This window comes from Castor canadensis, chromosome 4, assembly GCF_047511655.1.
Source record: "Castor canadensis chromosome 4, mCasCan1.hap1v2, whole genome shotgun sequence".
Taxonomy (NCBI): domain Eukaryota; kingdom Metazoa; phylum Chordata; class Mammalia; order Rodentia; family Castoridae; genus Castor; species Castor canadensis.
The window spans coordinates 184,797,574-184,824,997 of record NC_133389.1 but is presented as its reverse complement, the minus strand read 5'-3'; the positions used below and the strand labels follow the sequence as shown (position 1 = coordinate 184,824,997).

At 55.7% G+C, this 27,424-nt stretch overlaps 1 protein-coding gene across 28 annotated transcripts in view; it reads left to right on the top strand.

The window, feature by feature from the left end:
* Kif1a (kinesin family member 1A) overlaps window positions 1–27,424 on the top strand; it is a 93,660-nt gene that overhangs the window by 19,327 nt on the left and 46,909 nt on the right. For 12 of the 28 annotated variants that reach the window (XM_074072202.1, XM_074072218.1, XM_074072217.1 and 9 more), the window contains 16 exons: window positions 3,369–3,532; window positions 9,324–9,400; window positions 10,134–10,313; window positions 10,978–11,043; window positions 11,533–11,711; window positions 12,889–13,000; window positions 14,612–14,689; window positions 15,405–15,470; window positions 16,208–16,225; window positions 20,024–20,099; window positions 21,626–21,704; window positions 22,458–22,600; window positions 23,073–23,099; window positions 24,324–24,535; window positions 25,616–25,695; window positions 26,079–26,154. In XM_074072202.1, coding sequence (XP_073928303.1) covers window positions 3,427–3,532; window positions 9,324–9,400; window positions 10,134–10,313; window positions 10,978–11,043; window positions 11,533–11,711; window positions 12,889–13,000; window positions 14,612–14,689; window positions 15,405–15,470; window positions 16,208–16,225; window positions 20,024–20,099; window positions 21,626–21,704; window positions 22,458–22,600; window positions 23,073–23,099; window positions 24,324–24,535; window positions 25,616–25,695; window positions 26,079–26,154 — 1,575 coding nt within the window. In that variant the 5' untranslated portion in view covers window positions 3,369–3,426. Of the gene's footprint in view, window positions 1–2,060; window positions 2,086–3,368; window positions 3,533–9,323; window positions 9,401–10,133; window positions 10,314–10,977; window positions 11,044–11,532; window positions 11,712–12,888; window positions 13,001–14,611; window positions 14,690–15,404; window positions 15,471–16,207; window positions 16,226–20,023; window positions 20,100–21,625; window positions 21,705–22,457; window positions 22,601–23,072; window positions 23,100–24,323; window positions 24,536–25,615; window positions 25,696–26,078; window positions 26,155–27,424 lie in introns of those variants that run through there. The other 16 variants (XM_074072226.1, XM_074072225.1, XM_074072224.1 and 13 more) reach the window with 3 other exon arrangements.

Below are 27,424 nucleotides of genomic sequence, written 5' to 3'. Positions count from 1 at the left end.
CCGCTGGAGCCACGCCTCCAATCCAAAAAAACAGTTAAGAGTTTTGAAAAAACATCAGCCTGACAGTTGTAGTGCTTGTCCTGGAAGAGTCAGTCCATTTTAATGGCGTTGGACTTTTATCTACAGTCTTAGGTCTATTTTCCTCTGTGTTTTGTTTTTCCCTCTGTGTTGCTATGAATTGGGTTAATAAAAGGTATTTTAACATGTTTGCTTTTTCCTTCTGTTAACTTGCTAGCTTTTGCTTATTCTTCTTCTCTTAATGGTCACCCAGCAATTACAGCATGTTCTTGACCACCTAACGGAAGCCAGTACCACCTGTGATGATGGCGAGGTGTACACTTGTCCTTTGGCTGCATTGTTTCTGGTGAGAATTCAGCTGTGTGTCTTTTATTTCTGGCTGCTTTTAAGACTTTCTTTTTCATCTTTGGGACCCAGGAGCCTTACCCTGGTGAGCCTTGGTGCGGTTTTCTTGCGTTTATCCTGCTTTGTGTTTGAGAACTTCCTAGATCTAGGCAGCTTTAAGCAGTCTGTGGTCATTCTCTTAAAATAGTGCTGTTCTGCTGTCTTGGTCCATTTAGGCGGCTATAGAAAACATCACAGCCTGGAATGGGAGTGGGGATAAAGGAGAATGAATTCAACTATGATATATTGTAAGAACTTTTGTAAATGGCACAATATTCCCCCAGTACAATGATAATTTAAAAATAAATAAATAAATAAATAAATAGGAATTTATTTCTTGCATTTCTGAAGGCTGGAAGTTGGAGGTCAAGGCAAGTCTGATGGGTGTCCTCTTTCTGGCTTATAGGTGGTGGCTTCTTGCTGTGTCCTCACATGGTAGAGAGAGTAAGGGGATTGCCTTTAAAAGGGCACTAATCCCACGTATGGGAGCTCCCTCTCTTGACCTAACACCATCACTTTGGGTGTTAGGATTTCACCATATGAATTTGAGAGGCACACAGACATTCAGGCCGTAGCATCTCCTGCTCCCCTCACACACCTGTCGGCCATCTCACTCGTCCTGTGTTGTTAACACTGCTCTCCTGTTCCATCAGCAGTTGGATCTGATCTCTGGAGAGAGATTGCAATGGTCAGTTCTGGAACTTCCATTTGAATCCAAACAGCGTCCAATCCCCTGGCTCTTGTCTCCCTTTCCCATTTACCCTCTGTCTTTTCTCTCATATTTTGAACGCACTAGGCGTGATTATCTCGAGGTCCTGTGTGATAACTCGTAGGTCTGGATCAAGTGCAGGTGTTTCTTTTCTTTTTTCTCTTTGTTTTTAATCAGAATCCCGTCTCTTCTTACCCTGTAACTTTTGATGTGATGTCAGACGTTGCCTTCTAAGTCAGCGTGGAGGTCAGGATGACGCTGTCCCTCGCAGAGATGGCTTGCCCCTTCCAGCAGCCAGGGGAAGGCTGCTCCCGCAAGCCTCAGAGGCCACATGAATGCAGTGTTGCACGTCTGCCGCTCACCCCGGGCCTCCAAATCTGGCAAACTGTGACCCTCGAAAACTTCCTCCTGGAAGACCCTGAGCTTGAGTCTTTGTTCCAAAGCTCCTGACAACTGTGGAGGTCTCTGTGACTTTCAGAGGCTTTCATCTTGGGTTTTTAAAATTCTACCCCTCGTGCAGGATTTGGCGAGTGTCTTCAGGGGTGGACTTCAGGGCTGGGTCTTCATTTCAGGGCTCTACCGCCCTCTTCTCCTGGGACCTTGGCCTCTCAAGTTGTTTCTTTTGACCACACATCTGCAGGTTCTCTGTCCCCCAGCAACGGCTCTCTGCCTGGAAAGACTCCAGGTTCCCAGCCTGTGGCCTTGTGCCCAGAATGCAAATGTGGGAGCCAGTGCTGTGGCATGTGTCTCTTGTCCCCTGCAGCCCCTGCTCTGCAGTCTTGGCCTGCTAGGCCTCACTGCTTCAGTAGCCCTTTCATTCCTTCAGACAGACTTTACCAGTTATTTGGCGTCGCTAGCCGTGCGTGGTGGGAGCCTTGTTCTGCACAGCCGCCCACCTGCCTGGGGCAGAGGACCTTGTGCGGCAGGCTTCCCATTAATGCAGATTCTCTGCCCCCGAGCCGAGCAGGATCTGAGTGAGTGTGTGTGTGTGCACGCGAAGTGCTTTTAAAGAGAAAGTTCTAGTTTTATCTTTCAATGTGGGTCGGTCAGTTGTCCCAATACTGGTCTTACATGGCGCCCTTTCCTTTATTGTGTGTGGGTCTGTGTGCATGTGTGTGTTTGTATGTTTGCACACGTGTGCATGTGTAAGTGTCCATGTGTAATGTGTACGAGTGTGTGTACATATGTGTGCACACGTGTGTGTGTACATGGGTGGTTGTAAATGTCTGTGTATGTATGTGGGCATGTTTCTGACTGGACACTGTTGCCGCCACAGAGCTCCCTATTCAGCTGTCATTTCTGGGCTTTGGGAATTGTCACAGCTTTATAGTAAATATGGCTGGGAGGGGTGTACCCTCTGCTTCTATTTTCCAAAACCTGCTTATCTTGCCAAATTCCACCACAAATTCTGTTGGAATATTTTGGGGATTGCACTGAATTTGTGTGGCTGAATTTGGGGAGAACTGAAAATGAGCAATGCTGACATCTGCTCTGATAAAATCTTCTTCATTTTTAACTATTCCCTGTGTCAGTGTTTGGCACAACACAGTCAAAGCCTGAGGCCTCGTTTAGGGCACAAAGCATGCTGCTGTGTGCGTGCAGAGGGCTTGCCTCTGTCCCTCCCGCGCTCTGGCTGGAACGTCCCAAGACCTCAAGGCTCAGAAGGGCAGAGCTTTGTCAACATGAGGAAACATGGATTCTCAGAGAAGTGTGCCCCTCCATCCACTGGTGGACTCGGGGAAGAGAACAGCCTGGGACATGCTCCCGGAGGGAGCCAGGGCTGCATCTTGCAGCTCTCGGAGCTGTCACAGGGTAGCAGGCGAAGTTCAGCTGTGAGCTTGTCCGACCTCAGAGATGGACAGCTGAGGAAAAGGCCAGACCAGGGCACAGGCCTGAGTGGAGCCACCCTTGGACCTCAGGGGAAGTCCCTCCCCAAGGAGCATCCCAGGGTCGGGAGGTCACCTGAGGAGTGTCCTGTCCTGACACCTTCCTGGTAACTGGAAGGTCACCTCTACCTTCACATAGAAGTTTCCTTGTGTGAATTTTCTTGTGCCGGCTTCTGGCTTTGCCAGGTCTAAGCCAGGATCCACTTGTCTATAGTCTTTGTGCTGTAGAATCTGTGCCATTTCTCACCTGCGCTGCTTCCTCTCCAGCTCCCCGTACCGTGACGTTCACTGCTCGTGTGTCATTTGGGGGTTTGAAGGGAGCAGCCAGGCACTGATTCTGCCTCTTTGGATATTGCTTCCTTTTCCCTCAGGTGGGCCCACCTCGCTGGGGCTCCCGCGTTCTAGGAGTGACCGACCAAGGCTGCAGAGATGGCCGGGGCCTCTGTGAAGGTGGCGGTGCGTGTCCGCCCCTTCAACTCCCGGGAGATGAGCCGTGACTCCAAGTGCATCATCCAGATGTCGGGCAGCACCACAAGTGAGTACTGGGCCAGGCCGTGGAGTATTACTGTCTGCTGCTGGTCCCTCAGGGCCCATGGTCCCCTGCCGACCCACCAGAGCCAGTTCTGAGACACAGGTCCTCTTTGTCCTTGTGGTGTGTGTGTCCTGGGGCTGCCATAACAAACGACCACACCCTGGGGATGGAGGTTACAAAAAACAAAAGTTTATCCTCACAGTTCTGCAAGCCAGGTATCTGAAGGCAAGGTATAGGCAGGGTACACTCCCTGGGACACTCTGGGGGTTGTCCTCCTGGCCTCTCTGCAATCTGAACACACTGGGCAACCACATCCAGACAGAGAGCAGGATGAAGCAGGCACCACTCTGTGCCTTCCTAGCTTCTGGTGGCTGCCAGCCAGTTGGGGTTGTAGCCATACTGGTCTCATCTCTGCCCTGCTGTCACATGGCTATGTGTCTGTATTGCTGTGTTTTCAGGTCTTCTTATAAGGATTCAAGTCGTTGGATTTAAGCCCACCTTAATCTAGTATGATTTCATTTTAACAACTCATTACATCTTTAAAGACCATATCTCCAAGCCGGGCATACAGAGGTGTACCTGTGGTCCTGGTTACTAAGGAGGCTGAGGCAGGAAGATGCCTTAAGCCCAGGAGTTCCAGCCTGGGTAACACAGTGAGACCCTGTCACAAAAAAAAAAAAAAAAAAAAAAGAGAGAAAGAAAAAAGACCCTGTTTCTAGATTAGATCACACGCTGAGGTTTTCAGGGTATGTGAACTTGGAGGGGACCACCACTTAACTCAGTGCACATGGTGACAAGTGGAACATCTGCAGTGACCTGGGGAACAGGAAGCAGGAAGCCAGAGGATGACCAGTTTCAGAAGACTAGGGACACAGATCTGCCCTCAGGGTCAGGATTTGGCTGCTGGAGGCAGGAGAAAGGACTGGCCTCAGAGCCTCTTGTTTGCTCTTTATTTTATTAGAAATTGTTCTTGTTGAGGTGTGGCAGAAGGTAGTGGACAGAAGGTAGTAGGCAGCTCCCTGGATTGTCACAGTTTGAATGCAGCGAGGCATCCACACTCAGGCTGGGAGCCGGATACAGCAGGCACCAACCACCACTGTACCTGTGCCTTGCTCCTCCAAAGAGGAGCCAGCTAACAGCTGTAGACTGGGCAGGCCCACCTCGGGGCCCTGTGAGAACTGGTCCAGTGTTGGGATTGGTTCTGCCTGTGTCAATTCTGGGGTAGGCTGAGCTCAGTGGGTCGGCTGGACTCAGTGGGTCATGTGTGCCTGGGTCTCCTGCAGTTGCCACCTGCCGTTGCCACCTGCCGTTGTCCATAGGCATGGCTGGTTCAAACTGTACTGAGTGGTTTGCACAACAGCCACCTTGTCCCCAGCTTGTTAGATGGCATCAGGACCCACTCACGGGTGCCTGAAACATGCAGGACCTCTGGCCTGTATGTCTGGGCTCACAGGGGAGGGTCTCAGATCTGGTAGTGGCTGCCACCCAGGGCTGGGCCTATAGGCCTGTGGAGGAGTGAGGATACAGAAATGGCTGGGGATGCCCTGGGACACCTGTAGGTCCTGTCATCCTGTGCTCATCTCTTGGATAAACAGTCTGAGTGTTCAGACCCTGAAGGTTTGACAGCCAGCAGGCCCTGTGGGGTCTGTGCCTGCAGAGCTGGCCAGCCACTCAGAGCAGGGTCATGCAACAGCTTTCTGTTCTTGGTACTGGGCTTTGAACTCGGTCATGAGATTGCTAGGCAGGTGCTCTACCACTTGAGCCAAGCTCCCAGCCCTTTTTTGCTTTTAGTTATTTTTCAAATAGAGTCTTGAGTTTTTGTCCGGGCTGCCTCCTGAGTAGTTGGAATTACAGGCGTGTACAGACTTCTAGGGTTTTGTCTTTCCTGAGTTACATTCTCTGCCCAGAGGACCAGGAGGAATGAGAGTGCCGGGTTGGCCCTTGTTCCTCTGCAGGCCTGGGGGCTGACTGGTGATGGGTTCACTAGGCCACACCAGAGTCAGCCCAGCATGGGCCCCTGGAGTGAATTCCAGATGAGCCCAGGGTAGAGGGTCTGGGAGGAAGGGGCCTGGCTGTGTTCTTGGCTCACTCTTGTGACCTTGGCTGTGTCACTTTGGTCCTCAATTTCTCTGCCTGTGCAGAGAGGTCATGCTGGGCACTCCTGTCAGCCCAGATTCCAGGTCACTTCTGAGCCCTCTGACCACACAGCAGTTCTCAGGGTGAGGGACCCCTTGTCTCTGTCTTTGATCTGAAAATGGGGACCCCGGGGTAGAGAGTGAGTTGGGAGTGTGGCTAGAACTCCATCTACTACTCCAGGCACACCCACACGCTGAGTTGTCAAAGGATTCAGGTCCTCTGCACAGGACGGGAAATAAAGCCTCCTGGGGCTGCCTGAGTGGCTTCAGATGTCAGAAGCTGTTCCCTGTTCCTCCACAGTTCTAGAGATGGGGATCAGAGATCAAGGCCTCAGGATGCTGTAACAGAATCCCACAGCTGGTGGCTTAAATAGCTTGTCATTGTTCCTCACAGTCTAGAAGAAGTCCAAGGTGACAGGCAAATTCCTTCCCGGTAAGGGCACTTCCTGGGCGCCTTCTCAGCACACAGTTGATTCTCATGATGTCTTCTAGCCCTAATCGTCTCCCAAAGACCCCACCTCCAGTACCCTTCAATGGGGTTAGGGCTTCACATCAGTCCCTTCCCTGAAAGGCTCTTGTAAGAAGCAGCTTAGTGTACTCCTTGCTCTGTGGTGCGCCTGGCGGCAGGGGCCATTCCCACGCTGGGAAAATTGCTCACTCAAGTTGCTTTTCCTCTGCCCCATTCAGGCCACTCCTAACCCGGTCTTTGTCCTCCCTGCTGGGTAGCCACCCCTGTGCAGGCCTTGTGTTGTGCATCTTGCCTTGGAAGAGCCCCAGCTCCCAGGGGCCTGGCTGGAGAAGGAGCAGGCCTGGCTGGATGAGAGCCTTTAATGAGCTGGTTGAGTGGCCTGGCTCCATAGATCTTGGAGGCTTGATGTCTCCCTCCTCCCTCCTCAAAACCTGCACTAGGACAGTCTGGGGACCCCAGCGAGGACAGCAGCTCTCTAGCAGATCCAGGTCTCTCTCAGTGAGCAGCAAGCTGCTGGAGGGATGGGAGTTGGCCCACCATGGATCTTTGAAGGTCTCCTTTTGAGGGCCGGGAGCTGCATGTGGAAGACTAGGCCTGGGAGACCCTGGTTTCAGGCCAGCAGTGTCGGGTGACCTGGGGGAGCCTATCCCCTCTCTGAAGTTTGGGACCCCACCAGTAATGACTGAGGTCTTCCCAGCCACACTCACCATAAGAAGATAGGTAGGGGCAGGAGATAAGCAGGTGCCAGGCCTGGGGGACTGCTAGATAGCCTCCATGGTGGGTAGACTTTCCCGTGGTCCACTTACAGTTTGAGCCTGCAGCCCTCTCTGCGCTCATTCACCCTCACTGTCTCCTGAGCATGCAACTTGAGTACCACGCATGCCTTGACCCGGAGAGGGACCCACCTCAGGGAGCTGTCAGTTTGTGTGGGGTATGATGGGACTCCCAGCACAAGGACCCCATCAGAGCAGGTTAGCAGCCCCCACTGGACAAGTGCTGGGCAGGGAGGGTGGTGGAGTGAGTTGTGGGACCCAGACCTATCCAGGAGCTAGGATGGGCAGGGGGATGGGGTAGGATGGGGAATTTGGGCCTATTGGGGCTCCGGATCTGTAGTTTAGGGGGTGAGAAGACAGTGGGCAGAGACAGGGTGCTGGTGAGGTGAGTGGAGGGTCATCCCACAATTCTTCAGGGCCGCACTTGGGAAGGTGCTACGATTGTTGCTTCCATGGCATTCCCATCTGTGCTGAGGTTCCAGCTACACCCAGAGTGCTGGTCCCTGGTCCCAGCAAATTGAACTAGGCCAGCTTTGTTGGCCCTGGAGGCAGCATGGATGTGATCTCCCCTTAGCTCCAAGGACAGAGCTGTGATGGTCAGTCACTGTGCCATCCTGCTGGCCTCCCTCAGGTGCTGAACCTCTTCAGAACTTAAGTCAGGGTGTGAGGTCCACATTACAGCCTGAGGCCGGTCAGCCCTGATGACAGGGCTTCTAGCAATGCCTAAGCTGTCAGCAGATGTTTGACCAGGGCTGGGGCACAGGGTGGGTTGTCCTCCCAGGGCTGCCGACCTAAATAACCAAACAGGGCAGCCTAGAACAACAGGAAGACATCATCTCTTAGCTCTGGAGACCGGATGTCTAAAATCGAAGTGTGGGCAGGGTAGTTCCTCCTGAGGCTGGGAGGGAGGGTCTGCTCCAGGCCCCCAGCTTTGGGGGCCGCTGGCTACTTTGGCCTTGCTTGGCTTGTAGAAGCCTCGCCCTGACCTCCACCTTCATTGTCATAGTGCATCATTTCCCTGGACATTCTTCTGTCTTCAGATTTCCCTTTTTATTAGGACACCAGTCATACCGAATGAGGGCCATCCTGATGACCTCTTTCCAACTAACCACCTCTCCTTGACCCTATCCCCAAATAAGGCCATGTTGAGACCCCAGGGGTTGGGACCTGAAAATATGACTTTTGAAGTGGCTGTGGGTTTTGGAGGACAGTTCAATCATGACTGGGGATGGTTGTCTTGTTCTTCCTGGTACTGGTCACAGGTTACCCTGACCACAGGCTGGTGGGGTGGCAAGACATCCTGGAGACTATATGGTGTCCTTCCACTCAAGTAAAGCTAGTCCTGGGTGCACAGAGTATTGTAGGGGATTGTGGTAAAAGGGCCTTTGCTCTTTAGATTCGGACCTAAGTGCTGGTCCCCAGGTGGCCCTGGAGCCCTTTCCAACCAGGAGTGGCCATGTTCCTTGTGGATGTGAAAACCCAGGGTTTCACCCAGCCTTCCTCAGGGGTCTCCATCCACACAGTCCAGAGGGCATAGCAGCCTGGAAGGGGTGGGAACCTCATCCTTCCGTCTGCACACTGAGAACAGCTTCCTGCTGGGGACAGAAGTTAGCAGGCAGTGTGCTGGGCTCCTGGGACACTGCAGGCCTCATTGGGGACCAGGGAGCACATGGGATACCACAGGCTTAGCTGTTGGTGATGTATCAAGGCTCGCTGAGCACTTGTTTGTGGCTCGGTGGTTCAGTATTCTGAAACGCCACCTCAGCAGCCCAGTGGGGAGGAGGAAAGAGGGAATACATGCTGTGACACCTCAAGAGGGAGCATCAGGGGACAGGTCTATCAGCTCAGTGGTGGCAGCAAGCCTAGAAGTCTGTCCGTGTGCCAGCAGAAGAGAAAAATGTAATGCCCATCAGAGATTGCCTGTGCTCAGCACAGTGGGCGCATGCCCACGTGTGAGGATGCCTTCAAGAAGCAGGGACATAGATGTGACAGGATTCCTCAGGCTTCACTTGGCTAATTCTGGGGTCTGTGTGAGCAGAGTAGCACATGAAGACCTAGGCTGGAGTGGCCAGTGGGCTGTGGACCCAGAGATGGGGCAGGCTGTGGCTTGCACTTGTTACCCATGTCTTCAAGAAGGATCCACCCTGGGCAGACTTGACTGGAGGACAGCACAGGTCCCTACAGGTCCAGCCTGGTCATGCCCTGGGTATCTGTGGGCAGTAGGGTCCACCACAAAGAGAAGGGGACAGAGACATCTCATCTGCTTGGAAGTAATTCTCAGGTCCCCTCCAGTTTGGGGACCTGGCTTGTCTGGGGCTAGAGGACTCTGAGATCTAGGCTTCCTAGCTTAAGCAGTGTAGATGGATTGGAGTTGCCTCAGCAGCATTAACCACTGTGCTTGTGTCCCCTCCTTGCAGCCATTGTCAACCCCAAACAGCCCAAGGAGACTCCCAAGAGCTTCAGCTTCGACTATTCCTACTGGTCACACACCTCGGTGAGCCAGGGCCAGTGGGAGGCAGGCCAGCTGTGTGGGTGTCCCTGGTGTGGACGTTGGCTCAGCCCAGCTCACTGTGTGGCCTTCAGGAGTCGTTGGCTCAGCCCAGCTCACTGTGTGGCCTTCAGGCGTCCCTAACTGCCCTGAGGCTGAGGGGACGAGGGCCCACCCTATTCCCCCAAAGGCTACCCTGAGCTGGGAAGTGCACTGTTCTCTCTGAGGCACTGGACAGGGGCCTGCAGGGCTTCCCGCTCTGCCTCCCCTGACCCACCTGTCCTTCTCCCACCATGCACCCCCTCCATCCCCAGCCTGATCATGCTGTCTGTTTGCCTAAAGTATCCACTGTTTTCAGGACAGTGTCCAGATGCCTTAGCACAGCCAGTGAGGTCCCTGGGCCTTGGGCCCTGCCTCCTTTCCATCCCCAGCTCTGGCCAAGCCAGCCACAGTCATAGTGACAGGCTGGTTTTGAGCTCCCTCCTCCTGGTCTTTGCATGTGTTGCTCCATCTTCTGGGACTCCCTCCACCCTGCCCCATCTCTACTGGTGACTACTCTTCATCCCTCACTAGTGATGCAGAGGGGCCCTCCAGGAATCCACCCTCAGGCAGGATTCAGATTGGGGCAGCTTCTTTCCCCACTGCACTGTCTTCCCACCTGAGGGGGTCTCCCAGGACTTGGTGGGCCAAGCCTCGGGTGCATGCAGCCTCTTGCAGCTGCACTCCTCCTCCTTCCCAGCCCGAGGACATCAACTACGCCTCACAGAAGCAGGTGTACCGGGACATCGGGGAGGAGATGCTGCAGCATGCCTTCGAGGGTTACAACGTGTGCATCTTCGCCTATGGGCAGACGGGGGCTGGCAAGTCCTACACCATGATGGGCAAACAGGAGAAGGACCAGCAGGGCATCATCCCACAGGCAAGCAGGGTGGGCAGGGCAGGCAGGGCCTGGAGAGGGCACTACTGAAGGGAAAGGTGGCAGGGGAATGGGGGGAGAGGGAAAGGAAGGTGGCATGGGCAGGTGGCCCTGGGATGGGCTGCAGAGGGGCCCAGCCTCTGGATAGTGCCTACCAGGTTCACATCCATGAGGCAGGGCACTGGAAGAGCTGCTGGCTGGGCAGCCATTCTCAGGGGCATTGTGAGGGCTGGGAGGATGGCCAGGGAAAGGCACTTAGGACAGAGTGACCAAGTCCTGAGATACAGACAGAGGGCTCCTCAGATGTCGCTGGAAGTCTGACTTCCCCAAGTCCTTCCCTCGTTCCCCAGTAGGTCTCTGGACCAGAGTTGGTCAGCACTTGGCCTAGTCAGGGAAGGGAGAAGGCTGGGTTGTCTGTGGAATGGTGACCACAGTGGATGAGGATGGGTTGTGAGCAGGTGATTCTCAGGAAAAGATCAGTCAGGGGGACAGCTGAGTTAGAAGCCATGGGGTACAGGCCTTCTCAGTGTCTTTTCCTTGGAATGCGCACTGTGGAGGTACAAGAGGGCCTGGCAGAACAGCATCCTGCCTGAGTGCAAGATAGGTGAGGGGTGGGCCTCAGGCACCCACCCTCATCAGCTGACAATGTCTTCCTCTGTCCTTGCAGCTCTGTGAAGACCTCTTCTCTCGAATCAATGACACGACCAATGACAACATGTCCTACTCTGTGGAGGTGGGGCTCCCTGCCTGCCACCTCTTCCCAGGGGCAGGGCCAGGGAATTCCAGGTGGAGTCAGTAATGTTCTTCTGAGCTAAAGTGGATTACAGCTGACCTGGGCCCTTGGCTTATTACTCACTTGTCCATGTGACATTTGTGCCAGTGTGCCCACACAGGACTGGGAGACTCACAGAGCTCAGGGGTGACAGGGCAGTCCTCCATGTGGCAGGTGTTTGTTGAGCAGCTCCTAGGCCTATGTGGGGATGGGCAACTCAGAGCTGCACAGCCTGGCTGTGCCATAGCCAAGGTAGCCCTGGTGTGGCCGCCGAGAATGTGCTGTAGAGTGAGTCCCAGGTTGGGGAAGAGGGCTGGGCAGGTGGCAGTGGGCTGAGATCACACTCACACGGAGACCACTGGCTGGTGGCTGTCTGCATGGTCCTGACCTGCGGCCAGCCCCCAACCCCCCACCTTGGGGGTTCCTGATACGTGGCCCTTGGCCTCACAGGTCAGCTACATGGAGATTTACTGTGAGCGGGTCCGTGATCTCCTGAACCCCAAGAACAAAGGCAACCTGCGTGTGAGGGAGCACCCACTGCTCGGGCCCTATGTGGAGGACCTCTCCAAGTTGGCCGTCACCTCCTACAATGACATCCAGGACCTCATGGACTCAGGGAACAAGGCCAGGTGCGTGTGGAGTGGCCTAATGATGTTCACTGTGAGTCTCCCACTTGGTCCTTGGTGCACTGTTGGTGGTGTCCTGTGGGCTCTGTCTGGTGGCCTTTGAGGAATGTGGGCCTTGTGTGCCCAGGCCACTGACAGCAGCCTTGGCTCCCTGTGTTATGGGAAACTGTCACCGACATGAGGGCTGCTCCTCTGTGGGGGTAGGGCTGTTTGGATCTGTGGAGGTGACAGCAGTGTCTGGTGGAGCCAGACGAGGTCTACTCTTCCTGGCTTAAGGGTCAGAGACTGTGAGGGTCAATGTGCTGAGACCCTCACAGAAGGTTAGCACAGATGGGAAAGGGTCAGCTGCCCAGCGTGGCCAGCCATGGACAATCCACCTCCCTTGCCCATGACTGCCCTGAGCCTCCTGCCGGGGATGCTCTGGTTGTCATGGCAACAGCCACCCCCATCTCTGCCCCTGGGGACCCCCAGGAGGGTGAGGCAATTGCCCATGTAAGTCTCGGCTTCTGAAAGGATGGTGGTGTCCCAAACCCCTCCGGCAGACCCAAAGGGCTGCCTCTGGTGGTTCCCAGGGTCACTGTGTCCTTCTATGCTGGGGACAGGCTCTGGGCCATCGCAGACAGGGTGTTGTCTTGGGAGACTTCTTTGAGGCTCCAGGCAGGCTGGGACAGTGTCCAGCCAACCCCAGTCCCCTGGGCTCTGTCCCCCTGGAAGGCCACACTGCCACCATTTTACCTTCTGTGGCGTGTGGCTTCCGGGAACATGATAGGTTCCTTGGGCTTCCCAGAGCAGTTGGTGTGGACTGTGGTGCAGAATGGATGATGGACTCTCCCTTTCCCTTCTGGGGAGGCTTTCCCACCCATCAAGGCCTGGGCACACGTCTACCCTATTGGCCGATCCCGGCTCCCGGTAGTCAGAAGCACCCCTTAGACCCTGTACCTCCAATGTGCCAGGCACCAGCTGAGGGCTGAGGACTAGTGGGTCCATGGTGGGCTAGTGGGTGCGACCTGTGCTCTAGGTCTGGTGAGAGGTGTGGTCACCCTCAGGTGGACAGGGCAGGCTCCACAGTCTGGCGAACTTGAGGCCTGATGACCTGGGTCAGCAGGCTGGCACCTCAAGAGACCCTCATGTCTGACTATAGATGAGGGATAGATAACCTCATGTGGCTTCCTGTTCCCAGGACGGTGGCAGCCACAAACATGAACGAGACCAGTAGCCGCTCTCACGCCGTCTTCAACATCATCTTCACCCAGAAGCGCCACGATGCAGAGACCAACATTACTACAGAGAAAGTGAGCATCGGAGTGCCCTGGGGGGCCCGGGCCACTGAGGGCAGAGGTCCTGGTTGGGGTAGGTGTGGGAGGTTAGACTGGCCAGGGCAGGACAAGGACAGCAAGCCAGATGCTGGTCAGTGAGGTGTGAGCCATGTGCTCATCCTGGCACCAGATGCTGCCCAGCCCAGCTAAGTGCTGGCCTCAATGAGGCCACCCCATCTCAGAGTGGGGCCACCTGGGTGTGGACGGACGTGGAGGTAAGGGTTGTGGACGGGGTCTGCTACCTCTGCCTCCTGTCAGCTAGGCAGTTTTGGTGAAGACTGGGACTGTAGAGGGATGTCGCCAGGGCTGCACCCCAGAGCAGCCCCTGCGTGCCAAGGGACAGGGAGGAGATGGGGCTATGCAGGGAGGAGGTGGCAGCAGAGGTGGGTGGCAGGTCCAGTGAGGGTCATCACAATGGTGCTCCTGCCTGTGGAGAAAGAGCAGGCTGATAGGGACCATGGTCCCTGTCCTCACTGGAGCAGCCAGGCAGCACTGGAAGCAGGGCCTCCAGCAGCGCTGGCATCCTCTGGCACGAAGGAGCCCCTGTGCCGAGTGGGCCCCACTCTGCCACGGTTCCATCCCCAGACGCCCGTGCCGTACTCCTCACCTCAGCGTTCTCAGTGGGGCAAGCAGGGTGTCATCTGCTCGGGCCTTTATCCCAGACGTCCGGTCTGCAGACTTCTGGAGGGGACAATAGGGTGGTCCTAAGCCTCTTCTTTGATTTCTGCTCGTTTTTACTATTCTATTTTTTATTAGGGTATACTCATTACACAGTGGGGAATTCACAGTGACAGTCCAGTTAGGCTTATATTGTACATTAGTTACACTGCCCCTATCGTCTCTTCCCCTCAACTCCTTTGAGCCTCTTGTCTGTCTCTGACTGTGTCCCTTGGCCCCACACCCCATAGTCCCCACCTCCTTCAACCTGGAGGTGACTCCCTCAGCCACAGTTTGAGGTCTGCCAAGATCTGGTGGAGTTCTCATCAGTCACTGTGGGTGTAGGGGTCACCTTAGCCTGGTGTCATCCTCTTGACTGGCCCTGTGAAATAGGGAGAGAGGCTCAGAAAGGCTGAGGAGGGCTGGAACCAGCAGGGAGGCCAAGCTCTCACTGCCCAGGGTCACTGAGAGGGCCTTGCTAGTGTCTGTGGCCTGTGAAAAATCCGGTGAGGCTCAGGAGGGCCTGTGTCTTCCCGGTGTGCATGTGGTCACTTCCCCGTGGCAACTGAGCCGTGTTCCCCTCCCCCAGGAGCTGGGGTCACGTCCCACCGCAGATGATCAATGTCTTCTGTAAAAAAGGGCAGCAGTGCCGGACTGCATCTCCTGGGTGTGTGGGGAGTCCATGTGGGGAGTCCGTGTTCCGTTGCAAGAGAAGTGTCCAGTGTGTGGAGTGTTGTGTGAGGACAGGTGGACTTCGTGGAGGTGCCTTGGCACCTCCCTAGGACAGATCCTTCAAAGAGCTGTGCATGGGACGAGACGGTGGACCCTGGGGAGGGACGTGGTTGTGGCTCCTGGAGGCCGTCCCTGGTGCACAGCTTGTCCCTGAAGCAGCTGCACAGGCTCCTGCATTTGATACGCCTGCTCTTTCAGGTGAGCAAAATCAGCCTGGTGGACCTGGCGGGGAGTGAAAGGGCCGACTCCACAGGTGCCAAGGGCACACGTCTCAAGGTAGGGCCCAGCCACCATACCTGGGAGGAGGAGCAGGCCCGGCCAACAAGGCCCAGTGTCCAAGCCTGGCGACCTCCCGGGTGGGTTGGATGGAGAGGGTGTACTGGGTGTTACAGGGTGGTTAATGCCACTCCCAAAGGCAAGCCTGGGCAAGGGGCAGGTGCATGGGTCACAACCTTCAGCCTCCAGTAGCCAGAAGGCTGCTCCTGGCACACAAGCTAGGTACAGGGACAGAGACCCTCTCAGGAGAGCAGCCCTCTCCATGGTCCTCCCTGCCCCTCACCTCACACCCAGCACTGTCTGTTTCACAACTCAGAGGCACACAGGTGGTAAGACAGCAGGGGACCCCGAGCTGGCTGGCCAGCCCCCCTCCTGAAGACACAGACTTGGGTGTCAGGACAGAGAATTATTTTCCTGTGTCCCCCATGACCCCTGACATGATCCGATGGGTAGGGAGGGGCTTTGGAAGTTGTGCCTGGCAGGGATGTGTGAGATGTTACCGGGACGCTGATGGAGCTAAGAAGAAATGCTGGCCAACTGCATTCCCCAGCCAGGGAGGGCCTTAGATGGACTTCCTGCCACAGTATCCCCTGCCCCTAGTGGCCCAGAGTCAGCATCAGAGCTGGGTGCCACACGGGTCGGGTCCCAGGGCACCACTCTGCAGCAAGAGGCTCCTGACACTTCCTGATGTCCTGACCACCTTCTCTGCACACAGGAGGGAGCCAACATCAATAAGTCCTTGACCACTCTAGGAAAGGTCATCTCTGCTCTGGCTGAAATGGTGAGCTGACTTCGGGCTTCTTGTGCTAGGTTGGTGGGGTGACGAGGAGGTCCTCCCTCTCTTGTCCTCCACAGAGGACGCTGGGAACCTGTGACACCTGTTTCGGGTGTTGTCTCTGTTGGCATGGCTGGGGTTCAAGGGAAAGGCCAGAGGTTGTGGGTTGTGCCATAGGACCAGAGCTGGAGTAGCAATCCCTGTTACTCATGGGAACCTCAGTAGCCCTGCCTGTAGACTGGGGATGTGCCTTTTTCCTCACACGGCCCTTCTGAGGGTCACCACATGTTGGCTGGCATCCTTTTGGGAGGGCAGGACAGTGGGCAGCTCTAGCTTCCAGTGACCTGATCCAGACTATCCTCTAGGGGAGCCCACAGCCCTTGGGATTGGGGGTTGGGCTTGATGGGCCCTGCAGGACAGGTGGAATTGCCACTCACCAGGATGCCTGGGCTGCCAACCAGGGAAGGGCAGCTCTCCAGAGACCCTACCCTACTCTGATGTTGTTGGGATGGGGCAAGACCAGGGGGTGACAGGAGTTTGACAGGTCATGCTCTGATTGCACCTGTCACGACCAACTCAGGCTGGTCATCCATGGCTGGGCAGTGGGTGATGGACACCTGGCATGTGTTCTGGCCTCTGCCTGCTCTTCGGCCCTCTGAGCCAGCCTGTCCTCCATCACCTCAAGCTCTTGGGCCCCAGCCTCACTCCAGGTCCTCAGACTCTTCCTGTCCTTTGTTTTTCAGGATTCGGGGCCCAACAAGGTAAGCTGCTTTCTTTAATCTTGAGGGAGAGGGCTGGGTGGAGTGCCCTCGAACCAGCTTCCCCTGTGTGAGTCTCAGCAGTAGAGTTCACTTCCTGAAGGAGGTGTCCAGCCCAACGCTGAGCTGGGCCCTGAGCTGGCCACTGGCCCTGTGGTGAACACACGCCTTCTGGCTCCATGGCACAGTGCGGGAATCAGACAGCAAACATGGAGACAGGAACATGGAGATGTAACCACACTTGGGATGAGTACCATAAAGGGAAAAATGAGCCTGGAGACAGTCTGTAGGGACAGGAGAGCTTTATAAGAGAAGAAGCCTGACGCTGAGGCCTGCGGAGGGGGGTGGAAGGGCTGTTGTGTGAGGAAGCCTGAGAGGAAGCAGTCAGGAAGTGTGAGGTAGTGTGAGAGCAAGCCTGAGAGGAAGTGTGTGAGGAAGTGTGAGGTAGTGTGAGAGGAAGTGTGTGAGGAAGCCTGAGAGGAAGCCTGTGAGGAAGTGTGAGGAAGTGTGAGAGGAAGCCTGAGAGGAAGTGAGAGGAAGTGTGAGAGGAAGCCTGAGAGGAAGTGAGAGGAAGCATGAGAGGAAGTGTGAGGAAGCGTGTGAGGAAGTGTGAGGAAGCGTGTGAGGAAGTGTGAGGAAGTGTGTGAGGAAGTGTGAGGAAGCGTGTGAGGAAGTGTGAGGAAGTGTGTGAGGAAGCCTGAGAGGAAGCCTGTGAGGAAGTGTGAGAGGAAGCCTGAAAGGAAGTGAGAGGAAGCCTGAGAGGAAGTGAGAGGAAGCATGAGAGGAAGTGTGAGGAAGCGTGTGAGGAAGCCTGAGAGGAAGCCTGTGAGGAAGTGTGAGGTAGTGTGAGGTAGTGTGAGAGCAAGCCTGAGAGGAAGTGTGTGAGAGGAAGCATGAGAGGAAGTGAGAGGAAGTGTGAGAGGAAGCCTGAGAGGAAGTGTGTGAGAGGAAGCCTGAGAGGAAGTGAGAGGAAGTGAGAGGAAGCCTGAGAGGAAGCCTGTGAGGAAGCAGTCAGGAAGTGTGAGGTAATGTGAGAGGAAACGTGTGAGGAAGTGTGAGGTAGTGTGAGAGGAAGTGTTTGAGGAAGCATGAGGAAGCATGTGAGGAAGGGTGAGATAGCGTGTGAGGAAACGTGAGAGGAAGTGTGTGAGGAAACCTGAGAGGAAGCATGTGAGGAAGTGTGTAAGAGGAAGTGTGTGAGGAAGTTTGAGGAAGCGTATGAGGAAGCGTGAGAGGAAGCATGTGAGGAAGTGTGAAGCAGTGTGAGGGGAAGCGTGTGAAGTGGCCTGAGAGTAAGCGTGTGAGGAGGTGTGTGAGGAAGCATGAGAGGAAGCATGTGAGGAAACGTGAGAGGAAGTGTGAGGAAGTTTGAGAGGAAGCATGTGAGGAAGCATGAGAAGAAGCATGAGAGGAAGTGTGAGAGGAAGTGTGTGAGGAGGCGTGAGAGGAAGAGTGAGAGGAAGCATGAGAGGAAGTGTGAGGAAGTGTGTGAGGAAGCATGTGAGGAAGGTGAGGAAGTGTGTGAGTTGGCGTGAGAGGAGGCGTGAGAGGAAGCATGAGAGGAAGTGTGAGAAAGTGTGAGGAAGCGTGTGAGGAAGTGTGAGGAAGTGAGAGGAAGTGTAAGAGGAAGGTGAGGAAGTGTGTGAGTTGGTGTGAGAGGAGGCGTGAGAGGAAGTGCATGAGAGGAAGTGAGAGGAAGCATGAGAGGAAGTGTGAGGAAGTGAGAGGAAGTGAGAGGAAGGTGAGGAAGTGTGTGAGTTGGCGTGGGAGGAGGCGTGAGAGGAAGAGTGAATGATGGGCCTTGGTTGGTGGAGCCATGTGAATGAGGAGTGTGAGGAAGCATGAGAGGAAGTGTGAGGAAGTGTGAGGAAGTGAGAGGAAGGTGAGGAAGTGTGTGAGTTGGCGTGGGAGGAGGCGTGAGAGGAAGAGTGAATGATGGGCCTTGGTTGGTGGAGCCATGTGAATGAGGAGTGTGAGGAGTGTGAGGACATTCTGGGGAAAGCCTGAGGGTCTGTGATGGACGGTGGCAGGCACCATGGCACACAGGTGACTCGTGGGAACCTGTGGACACGGGAGCTGGCGCTGTGCAATCGCAGGAGCGCTGAGGTAGTGTGAAGCGTCAGGAAGCGAGCGCGCTTTGTGCGGCGGTGAGGAGTGCGCGCCCAGTGCGGGAAGCGTGAGGGCAGCCGTGGGGGCGCCGTGCGAGGAGCCGTGCGAAGAACACGAGGGATGAGGAAAATGCACGAGGACGCGCCTGAGGAGAATTTGTGTGAAGAATTGTGGGGAAGGGAGTGGTGTGATTATTGTGACAAACACTAAGGGACAGGGTAAGGGGCAGTGAGGGTCTTGGGAGGCCTGTGTGACGAGCTGTGTGAGGGATCATGATAGAAACTTGCCTAGGAACTGAGTGACTTTCTGAGCTGCTGGTTGAGGCATGGTTCCTGGACGGGACACACAGAGGCCTGGGGTCAGAGGGCCGATGTGAGGTCCTGACTGCTTTATTGGGAAGACAGGATGGGGTTTCAGCAGGGCTCCTGGAGTCCTGCGTATTCTGGGTCTTGCGCAGGCTGTTGCGTGACACGCAGGTTGGGGTGGGTGGGGTGGCCACTCCGGGATGGCCACAATCGAGGCTGGAGAGGGGAAGCTGGGGAGGCAGAGGAGACAGAAGGAAGTGGTTCTGGAAGATGGCGGGGGGCAACTGGACAGGGGCTGCTGGTGCATGGAATGAGAGGTGAGGAGGGAGCAGAGGCGTCTTGGTGGACTGTTAGGCTCCTAGCTCAAGTGGCTGAGGGGTCGCAGGTCATTGATTGGGGAAACGAGGATTATGACATGTGGCAGAGAGTGCAGTCTCAGGAATTAGATGACCAAAAAGCAAACCAGAAATAGTGGTTTTTGAGCCGCGTTTCTGAAACCCAGTTTGACAGTGTGGCTCAAGTGCTTTCAAAATCAACGGCTCCCTTGAGCCAGTTGGGGTCTTTCTAGAGAACAGTGATGAGTGTATTTCTGCCCAGGGAAATGGCATAGCCTCGAGGTGGCACCTTTGTGTGTCGCCAGGGTGTGGGCTCCGGAGGACAGGGTGTGGTCACGACTGCTGCCACGGCAGGTGTTCACAGGTGCTTCCTAAGCAGACACACGCATGAGTGAGTCGGCGCTGGGAAGTGACTTAAGCATCCACAACTGGCCAAGAGTGCTGTGAGAAGCAATCAGTCCATCAGCAGCCATTGCCTGGGATGGAGTCGCTGTTTTGAGTGACAGCTGTTTGCCTCAACAGAGGAACAATGAGCCAGAGGGGAGCAAGAGTGAGGAGGGATGAGGAGAGACTGTCTGGAGTGTGTTTGCGGGGAGGGGGGCTGCCACCCGGCTTCGGAAGGACAGGAGGTAATTTGAGGAAGAGAGGGAGGACCAGTTCCGCTTGGAAGGGAACAGGTGAGCTAGGTGGGCCCTGGCAAAGCCCTCATTTAGTGATGAGGCCTTTTCCCTTTGGTTAGAATGTGTCACTTCTGACAAAACAGAGGGACGATACACTTCTGGGCTGAGGGCCAGCTGAGTGGCCCCGACACAACAGGGCTGGACGAGGGAGGAGCCCAAGGGATGTGCTAGCATGCCCAGAGTGGAGCTGCCTGGAGATGGCACCTGGCGTTCAGGCGTGGAGAGGCCTGACAACATGGTAGCCCAGCTGGCCCCATCCTGCCGGTGCCAGTCTTTGGCTTTGAGGCCCACGCTGCAGGTCCTGCGCTGGCCTCTCTCCCTCTGTTCCCCTCCTGCATGCGGGCTCAGGCCTGACCTTGAATGTCTCCATAGAACAAGAAAAAGAAGAAGACAGATTTCATCCCATACCGAGACTCCGTGCTGACCTGGCTCCTCCGGGAAAACCTAGGTGAGGACACACGGGTTTCCCTGCCCTGGGGCTCTTAACTTCCTCTCAGAGCTGTGTCCATGTCCCCACCGGGGAGGGCCCTCAGTTATCACCCTTTCTGGGCAAGGCTGAGAGGTGATCCTGGAGGGCCAGCGGTTCACAGTGCAGCCTTCTGGAAGGCCTGGGGAAGAGGCAGGCAGTGAGTAACCCAAAGCAAGCCTGGGAGCCAGGATGGCTTCTGGGGTCTGCAGAACGTACCCGGTGTTGGCCTTCCTGGTGAGGTTGGCAGTGACCTCCACACCAATGCCCATCATTTTCTGGCCCTTGGTTTCCCTTATCTGTAACAGAGGACTGAGACTATGATTCTGGGGAGCCCTGCTTATCCACTGCTTTGAGGGACTTATAAGTTCCACTCCTTCCTGCCTGAGTTCTGAGTCCTGAGAGATACACAGGAAGATGGTGGGTGAAATGTGTCCAGCGCTGAACCTGTTCTCCCCAGAATGACCTCATGGGCTTCCCTGGCTATGGAGAGGCTGATGCTCGGGGAATTAAACAATTCTGGGGCTGACCTGGTGAACAGCTGGGAGGCCTCTGGTTTTCCTCAGCTGTGTGGCTGAGACACAAAATCCCTAATTGCATGGCTGCCACCCATGACCAGCCAGGCCAATCCTCAGCTCAGGAAGCGTTGTATGCCAGGGCAGGCCTTGCAGGTGGAGGAGTGAGCAGATGGGAGCTGCTGGAGACAGGTGGGTCCTGCTGAGAGAGGACAGGAGTGTCACAAGAATGTGTGTCCCTGCATCAGAGATGTGTCCTGAGAAGCAGGCCTCTCCCCCAGGGCCATGACCAGTTTCGGCCTCAGATGGGGGTGGAGAAGACTCCTCATCTAATCCTTCTGTGGACCTGGCATGGCACTGTGTCCAGGTCCTTCACACTGTCACCTCACAACCCCTGTAGGGACTCACTGGGGAGTCGTCCCAGAGCCATGACCCTGAGGACACAGGTCTCTGAGGTCAGACAGGCAAAACCATCTGTGTAAATGTGGATCAGTAAACGTGATAGGTGGCAGCCCTGAGGGCTGGGGTGGGGTCAAGCAAGTGACCTTGTCAGGAGCAATGAGGCTGCTGACCCCTACATGACTGACTGTCCAACACTTGACTCCTTGAGGATCCCAAGAAGAGAAATGAAACAGTCTCTTCCTCCCACAGCTTAGTGTACTGGGCCAGGAATCTGATGTCAAATATTGAGAGAAATTATTTCAAAGGTGTGCAAGCATATTGAGTATAAACAAACTTCATCTTGGAGTAAATATTATGAAATCCTCTACACCTTGCCTTTGTTGTGGGAGAGGGGGCCTGAGGGTCGTAAAAGGATCCCAAATGTGAGAAATGAGGAGCAACTGTGGAAGGCCAGACCTGGATGTTGTCTGTGTACTCAGGGAAGGTCTGTGACTCAGTTTCCTCTCTGGCCTCAGCTTCCTGTCTGTAAATGCAGGGGGGAGGAAGGTGAGAGGGCTCAGCCCTGGGCACAAACTGGTCATCTTCCTGCAGGTGGCAACTCAAGGACAGCTATGGTCGCAGCCCTGAGCCCGGCAGATATCAACTATGATGAGACCCTCAGCACACTGAGGTGTGTTCTGTGGGGAGCCTGGGGTGGGGATGGGCCCTTCTATGCTCGACTTAGGAACGTGTGTGTGTGTGTGTGTGTGTGTGAATGTGTGTGTTGGGGGGTGTTTCTTCAGGGGGTTCAGGGGCTCTGTGAGGCTAGAGGTAGCTGTTCTGGGGTACCCGGGTTTTCTGTTCCTGCCACACTTTGGAGTACACTTTGAGGTTACAGGCAGCCCAAGGCCCATGTGGCACTAGACTGGAAGAGCTGTGCTGCTGGCTGTGCTAGCTGAAGGATATTCAAGTAGCAAAGGGGACACAGGTGGGTCCCAACCTGGCTGCAGGATGGGCATGCTGGATGGGGCACCTGGCTCCCAGCCCTGCAGGAAACAGCTTGGGTTTTGGGTTGGGGGGATGGTCTCTGGCCTCTTTCAAAGGCCTGCAGCTCGGTGCAGCCTCTGAGCTTCCTGTGTGGCAAAGGTGTGTGCGTGTGCTGATATACCATGTGGGCTGGGACACATGCACACATACTTGCCCCTCACCCTGGGACCCCAAGTTCAGGTGCAGAGACCTCATTGTGAGGCAAGACACTATCCTGTCCTTTTACCTTAGGTCTCACGTACCTCACATGGCTGGGCCACCCCACCTGTAGGTTTCCCCAAGGCTGTCCCCAGTGACCTGTCGTGGGGTGACTTCTTACTTTGTGCTGGACTGGGTCCCAGGCAGGGCCTGCCAGGATGGACCTGTCCCACAGTGCATACTTCCCTTTGCTGTCCAGGTATGCAGACCGGGCCAAGCAGATCCGCTGTAATGCCGTCATCAATGAAGACCCCAACAATAAGCTGATCCGAGAGCTGAAGGATGAGGTGACCCGGCTACGGGACCTTCTGTATGCCCAGGGTCTTGGCGACATCACTGACAGTGAGTGTTCTCACTGGGCTATCCTGGACAGGGCAAGGACCTCAGGCACAGGGGCCTCTCAGGCCACCATGTCCTCTTTCCTGGGACCCCCCCCCCACCCCACTGGCTGTGGCCAGGGATGGGGGGTGGCTGTTAAGCTGCCTGGATCTCCATCCCTGCTCTGAGTTCCTGGGCAGAATGCCTCTGGGTGGGGCACAGGTCAAGGTTCAGTTTTCTGGACTTAACCTGGAAGGAGTTGCATGGTTTGGGTTTGGAGCTGGCCCAAGCAGGCCAGGAATAGTTTCCTGGAAGCCTGCAGGCTGGCCATGAGGGTGCTGGGGGATTGGCAGGCCCTTGTGTCCCCAGGCTGAAGACCTCAACCACTTTGCCTGTTGCCGCCCGCCCTGCGAGATGGGCGTGCAGTCCCCCTGGAGATAAACCTGCTTTCTGTTTCTCTGTCTCTCCTCCTCCCCGCTGCCTGCCCTCCCCGTAGCCAACACTGTGCCCGGAGGACCCAAATGTGTGTATTCCCCACTGCTGCTCTGCATCTCTGCTTCCAGCCCGGCTATGGGGGGCGCACAGGGCAGCATGGGTGGGGATGGCAGGCCCCAGGCAGGCAGGCAATCCTACTGCTTCCTTTACCACTGACCCCCCCCCCCACCCCGCCCAGCCACATTCTGGTTCATCGCTGTCTGTGGAAAACTGAGGCAACAGGGAGATAAGGTGTGGCTGAGGCCAGACCCCTGAACCCTGAGTCCCTATAGGCCTGGGAAGGTCAGATGTCATCTCTTGAGGGCAAGAGGGCTGGAGGGGCCTGGCTCTGCTTGGCCATTGGTCCAACTGCCCCAACATTGTCTATAAAGGCAAGAGTCAGTCCTCAAGGCCAATGCTGCCAAACTCTGCCCAGCTATCTCCTCTCTTGGGCGGTGGGCTTCAGTGCCTCCCTGGCCCTGGGCCATAGGACCCTTAGTCCCCCCAGCACCCAGTGCTGTCCTGTGCTGGCTGCTGCTCTGCTGTGTGTCTGCTTCTGCTGGGAGGGAACTGGGCAGCTCCCTCTCCAGCTCCCATGCTTTAGGGGTGGTGGAGCCCTGGGGTGGTGGAGGAGTAGGAGCTCCCTTGGGAGGGTCCTCTACTTACTTCCTCCTCCACATGCCTCCAGGTTGATTCTGTGTTCAGCTAGACCATTAATGCAACCTGGTTCAGGGGGTAGGATGGCTCAAGTGGATGGTGGGTTCTGGGGTGGGTAGTCTACCAACAGATGAAGAGGATGAGAGTTGGGAGTCCTGGGTGCAGGGCAGTGGCCAGGCAGTCATCACCAGGCAGTGGATGGGGGAAAAATGTAGGGAGAACAGGAGCCTGGGTGGACACAGGTGAACTCTGGCCTTTAGGGGCAGAAGCTGTGGTTGGCAGGCACAGGCCTGGAACATGGGTGAGGGGGATACAGAAAGGCCCCTAGCCCAGAGGAGGGTAGGTGGAACTTATGGTGCTAGAGGGGCCATGGATGCTGCTGATGGAGAGAATGGGGTTGGGAGCCTGGCCGGCGAGTGGGCATGGTGCTGGTCACCAGTGCCATCGTAGGTGAAGGCACCAGGAGGCCTTGCATGTGCTTATCATGGGCTGCTGGGCAGTGCTATTGGGCCTTGCTTGTGCTTTCTCCTGGCCCCAGCTCTGGCTTTTCCCCAATGCATCTTTCTTTTCTCTCCCTCCATCTGTCTGTCTACCTCATCTTTCCTTCTTGTCTTAGACGTGTCCGACCTTGAGAACAATAATCGTAACCGTGGCGGGGTCGAGTTGAGTCAAGCCCCTGACAATCTCTCCACAGTGACCAATGCCCTGGTGGGCATGAGCCCCTCGTCCTCGCTCTCAGCCCTGTCCAGCCGCGCAGCCTCTGTGTCCAGCCTCCATGAACGCATCCTGTTTGCCCCAGGCAGTGAGGAGGCTATTGAAAGGCTGAAGGTGAGAGCACCACTGGGTGGGTGGTGGGGCACCATGCTCTGGGATAGGGTGAGCTTAGAGAAGTGAAAGAAGTCTTCACCCATGGATCTCAGGACCAGCCTCGCCCCCTTGGAGCACAGCCCCACCGTGCAGGGCCAGAGTGGTGTAGCAGTGGAAGTCTTGGGTTGTGTGGCTTGACCCCAGGCCACCCATAGCAGCCAGGACAGTCCAGTACACTTGGCTGCACAATTCAGCTAACAGGCAGAGAGCTACTGGACAGACAGTACTCGGTATCTAGGTGACCTTGGCCCCAGGTGCCAGCCTGGAGGGAAAGCTCCCAGTGAGGAAGGCCCTGGCGAGGCCTCTCCGTGAGTCTTTAACTACGTGAGCTGGCGCTTGTTCAGAAAAGAGTGGGCCATGCAGTGTCCGGGATGGAGCGAGTCCTGTCCCTCCTGCCCCCCAGTGGCCCCTTCGTGATGTCATTGCCCTGGCAGCCACACTCTCTAAGAGGAGTGGTGTCATGCAGGCTCTGAGATCCCTCTACTCCAGTTTACGTGTCCCCTTCACCCATGGCCATGCTCCCTGATCCCCAGCACTGGATTTCCATTCTCATGCTCCCTCAGAATGACTATGTAGAGTGGCCTATGCAGGGTACAGGTGGGAGCCCAGACCACAGGGGCTGAGGGGTTGAGGAGATAAGGAACAGATGCCTTACTCAAGGCTCATATGAGAGGTAGGGCAGAGTGACAAAGGAGGATAAGGCCCGCTGGAGTATGGGTGGCTGACTCGGGGCTTGTAAGTGGGAAGGAAACGAAGAGATGACACTGAGACTGGGAAGGGTCCTTGAGTCCTGAAAGAGGGCAGCTGTGCTTAGGAGCTACCGCCTGTATCTTCCACAGGTGATTTATGTTCCTTGTTCTCTGCAGTGGATCTAGAAGAAAGCTCACGTACTTTGAATGTTACCTTGATTTTTCAGACTCTTATAGGACTGGATGTACCCAGGAATTTGAGCTCTGGTGCTCTGCAGCCCTTTTCCTGGCACCCACACTTCTGTTGATCCCCACAGCCTGGGTTCTCACTGTGCTCTGTCTTGCTCTCCAGGAAACAGAGAAGATCATTGCTGAGCTCAATGAGACCTGGGAAGAGAAGCTGCGGCGGACAGAAGCCATCCGGATGGAAAGGTGAGTGGCAGTAGCAGCACAACTGAGGTCCAGGGTGGGTGGGGACACAGCCAGAGAACTCATGGTCCAGGCTTGACAAGCACTGAGCCCTGCCCTGGGCTCCTGATCCCTGCAGAGGTCACATCCAATCATGGGATAAACCTGTCTTCTCTGATCCAGTGACCCCCTGCTTTGTGTGGCACTGGCCACTGGCCATTGTAGGCCTGATCCCTGGGTCAATATGGTGCAAAAGTTTGGGTCCCACAGTGGACACCTTAGCTCACTGAGCAGATGGGACATTACATAGTGCCACACCTTGGGTCCTGGTAGGGTGGTCAGATGGGGCTAAGGCCAGACCTGTGAACCTCTTGGAACTTGTACTGATCCCAACTCTGTTCTTCCAGGGAAGCATTGCTGGCTGAGATGGGAGTGGCCATGAGGGAGGACGGTGGCACCTTGGGTGTGTTCTCTCCCAAAAAGGTAGGAACTAGGTCCAGGTCCATGTCCCAGTGTTGACAGGATGACACTGCCCCTGGTGAAGGCCAGAGTGGGCTCATGGGAGGTGGGGAAGCTGGTCTGGGTTTGACCTAGGCAGTCTCATTCACTTACAGTCAGACTTTCTTCAGTGTAAGAGGCTTGGTCCCCATATCCCGACAGTGGGGGGGGGCGCTTTGGGACATTATATGGGTCTCTTGGCTGTCTGGGGCCACACCCAGGCTGGACAGTTGATTTGTGGGCCACTCATGGAAGCTTCTACCTTTTGTCTCCCAGAGCAACCCCACTGGCTGGAAGTCCAGCCACAACGGTACCTCAAACCCACCTCTGTGTTGAGGAATGGCTGTTGGGAAGGCAGGCTTGTATCCTGGACATCTGAGATAGGGGGCTGGACAGCAGGGCTAGCTTCCATGGGTACCTCTGGCCTTCCTGGACTGCACTTGCTTGGGCAGTGCTCATCCCATTGTAGCTCAGGAGCATGGAGGGAGGCCCAGTGCAGGGCATGGTGTGGGCCCTAGTGAGGTCACCACCTGAGCTACCACAGGCCAGTTCATGGCACGCACACAAAGGAATCACTTAAACATTCCCAGGCATGAGTACATTACGTCAAAGATCCTTTTAGACGTCAGGCATGTGCCTGGCTCCCAAGTCTGATCTGTCCCCAGGCAGCAGTGCGGATAGCAGCATTGCTGTTCTCCTACCGTGCACCTATGCCAGCACCCAGAGAGGCTCTCTGCTGCCAGCCCATGCCAGGTGCCCGGTGGGGCCACATGTGACCAAAGCTTGGGAGGGGCTGGGTACAGCCATGATCCAGCTAGGGAATAGTACATGCTAAGGCCCAGAGGCAGGAGCTTCCTGGAAGGAATTGCAGGTAGAATTGTGTGCCCTGCAAGGGGGGAACTAGCAGTACCTTGCCAGTGCTGTGCTCCACATGCTTCCTGAATGGCCCTTGTTTTTCTCTGGAATGGATTGCCCTTCCTGGAGGGTTCCGAGCTCCCTCAGAAGACAAGGCACCCCAGCGTTCTTTGACCTTGTTGGTGGACCTGGGTGTGGGTGCGACTCAGGAATGGGATACCAGGGACCTCTGTATGGGAAGCTGAGCATTCCTGGAATTCAGGAGAAGCACATAGACTTGCTAGGTCCCCATGGTGTGGTCTCCACTCAGCCCTTCATGGCTGGATACCCTCCTGCTTGGAGAGGAGACAGTTGGGGATGGTCTGTACTGTATCTGGTGTCTCCATACCCTGGCACTGTG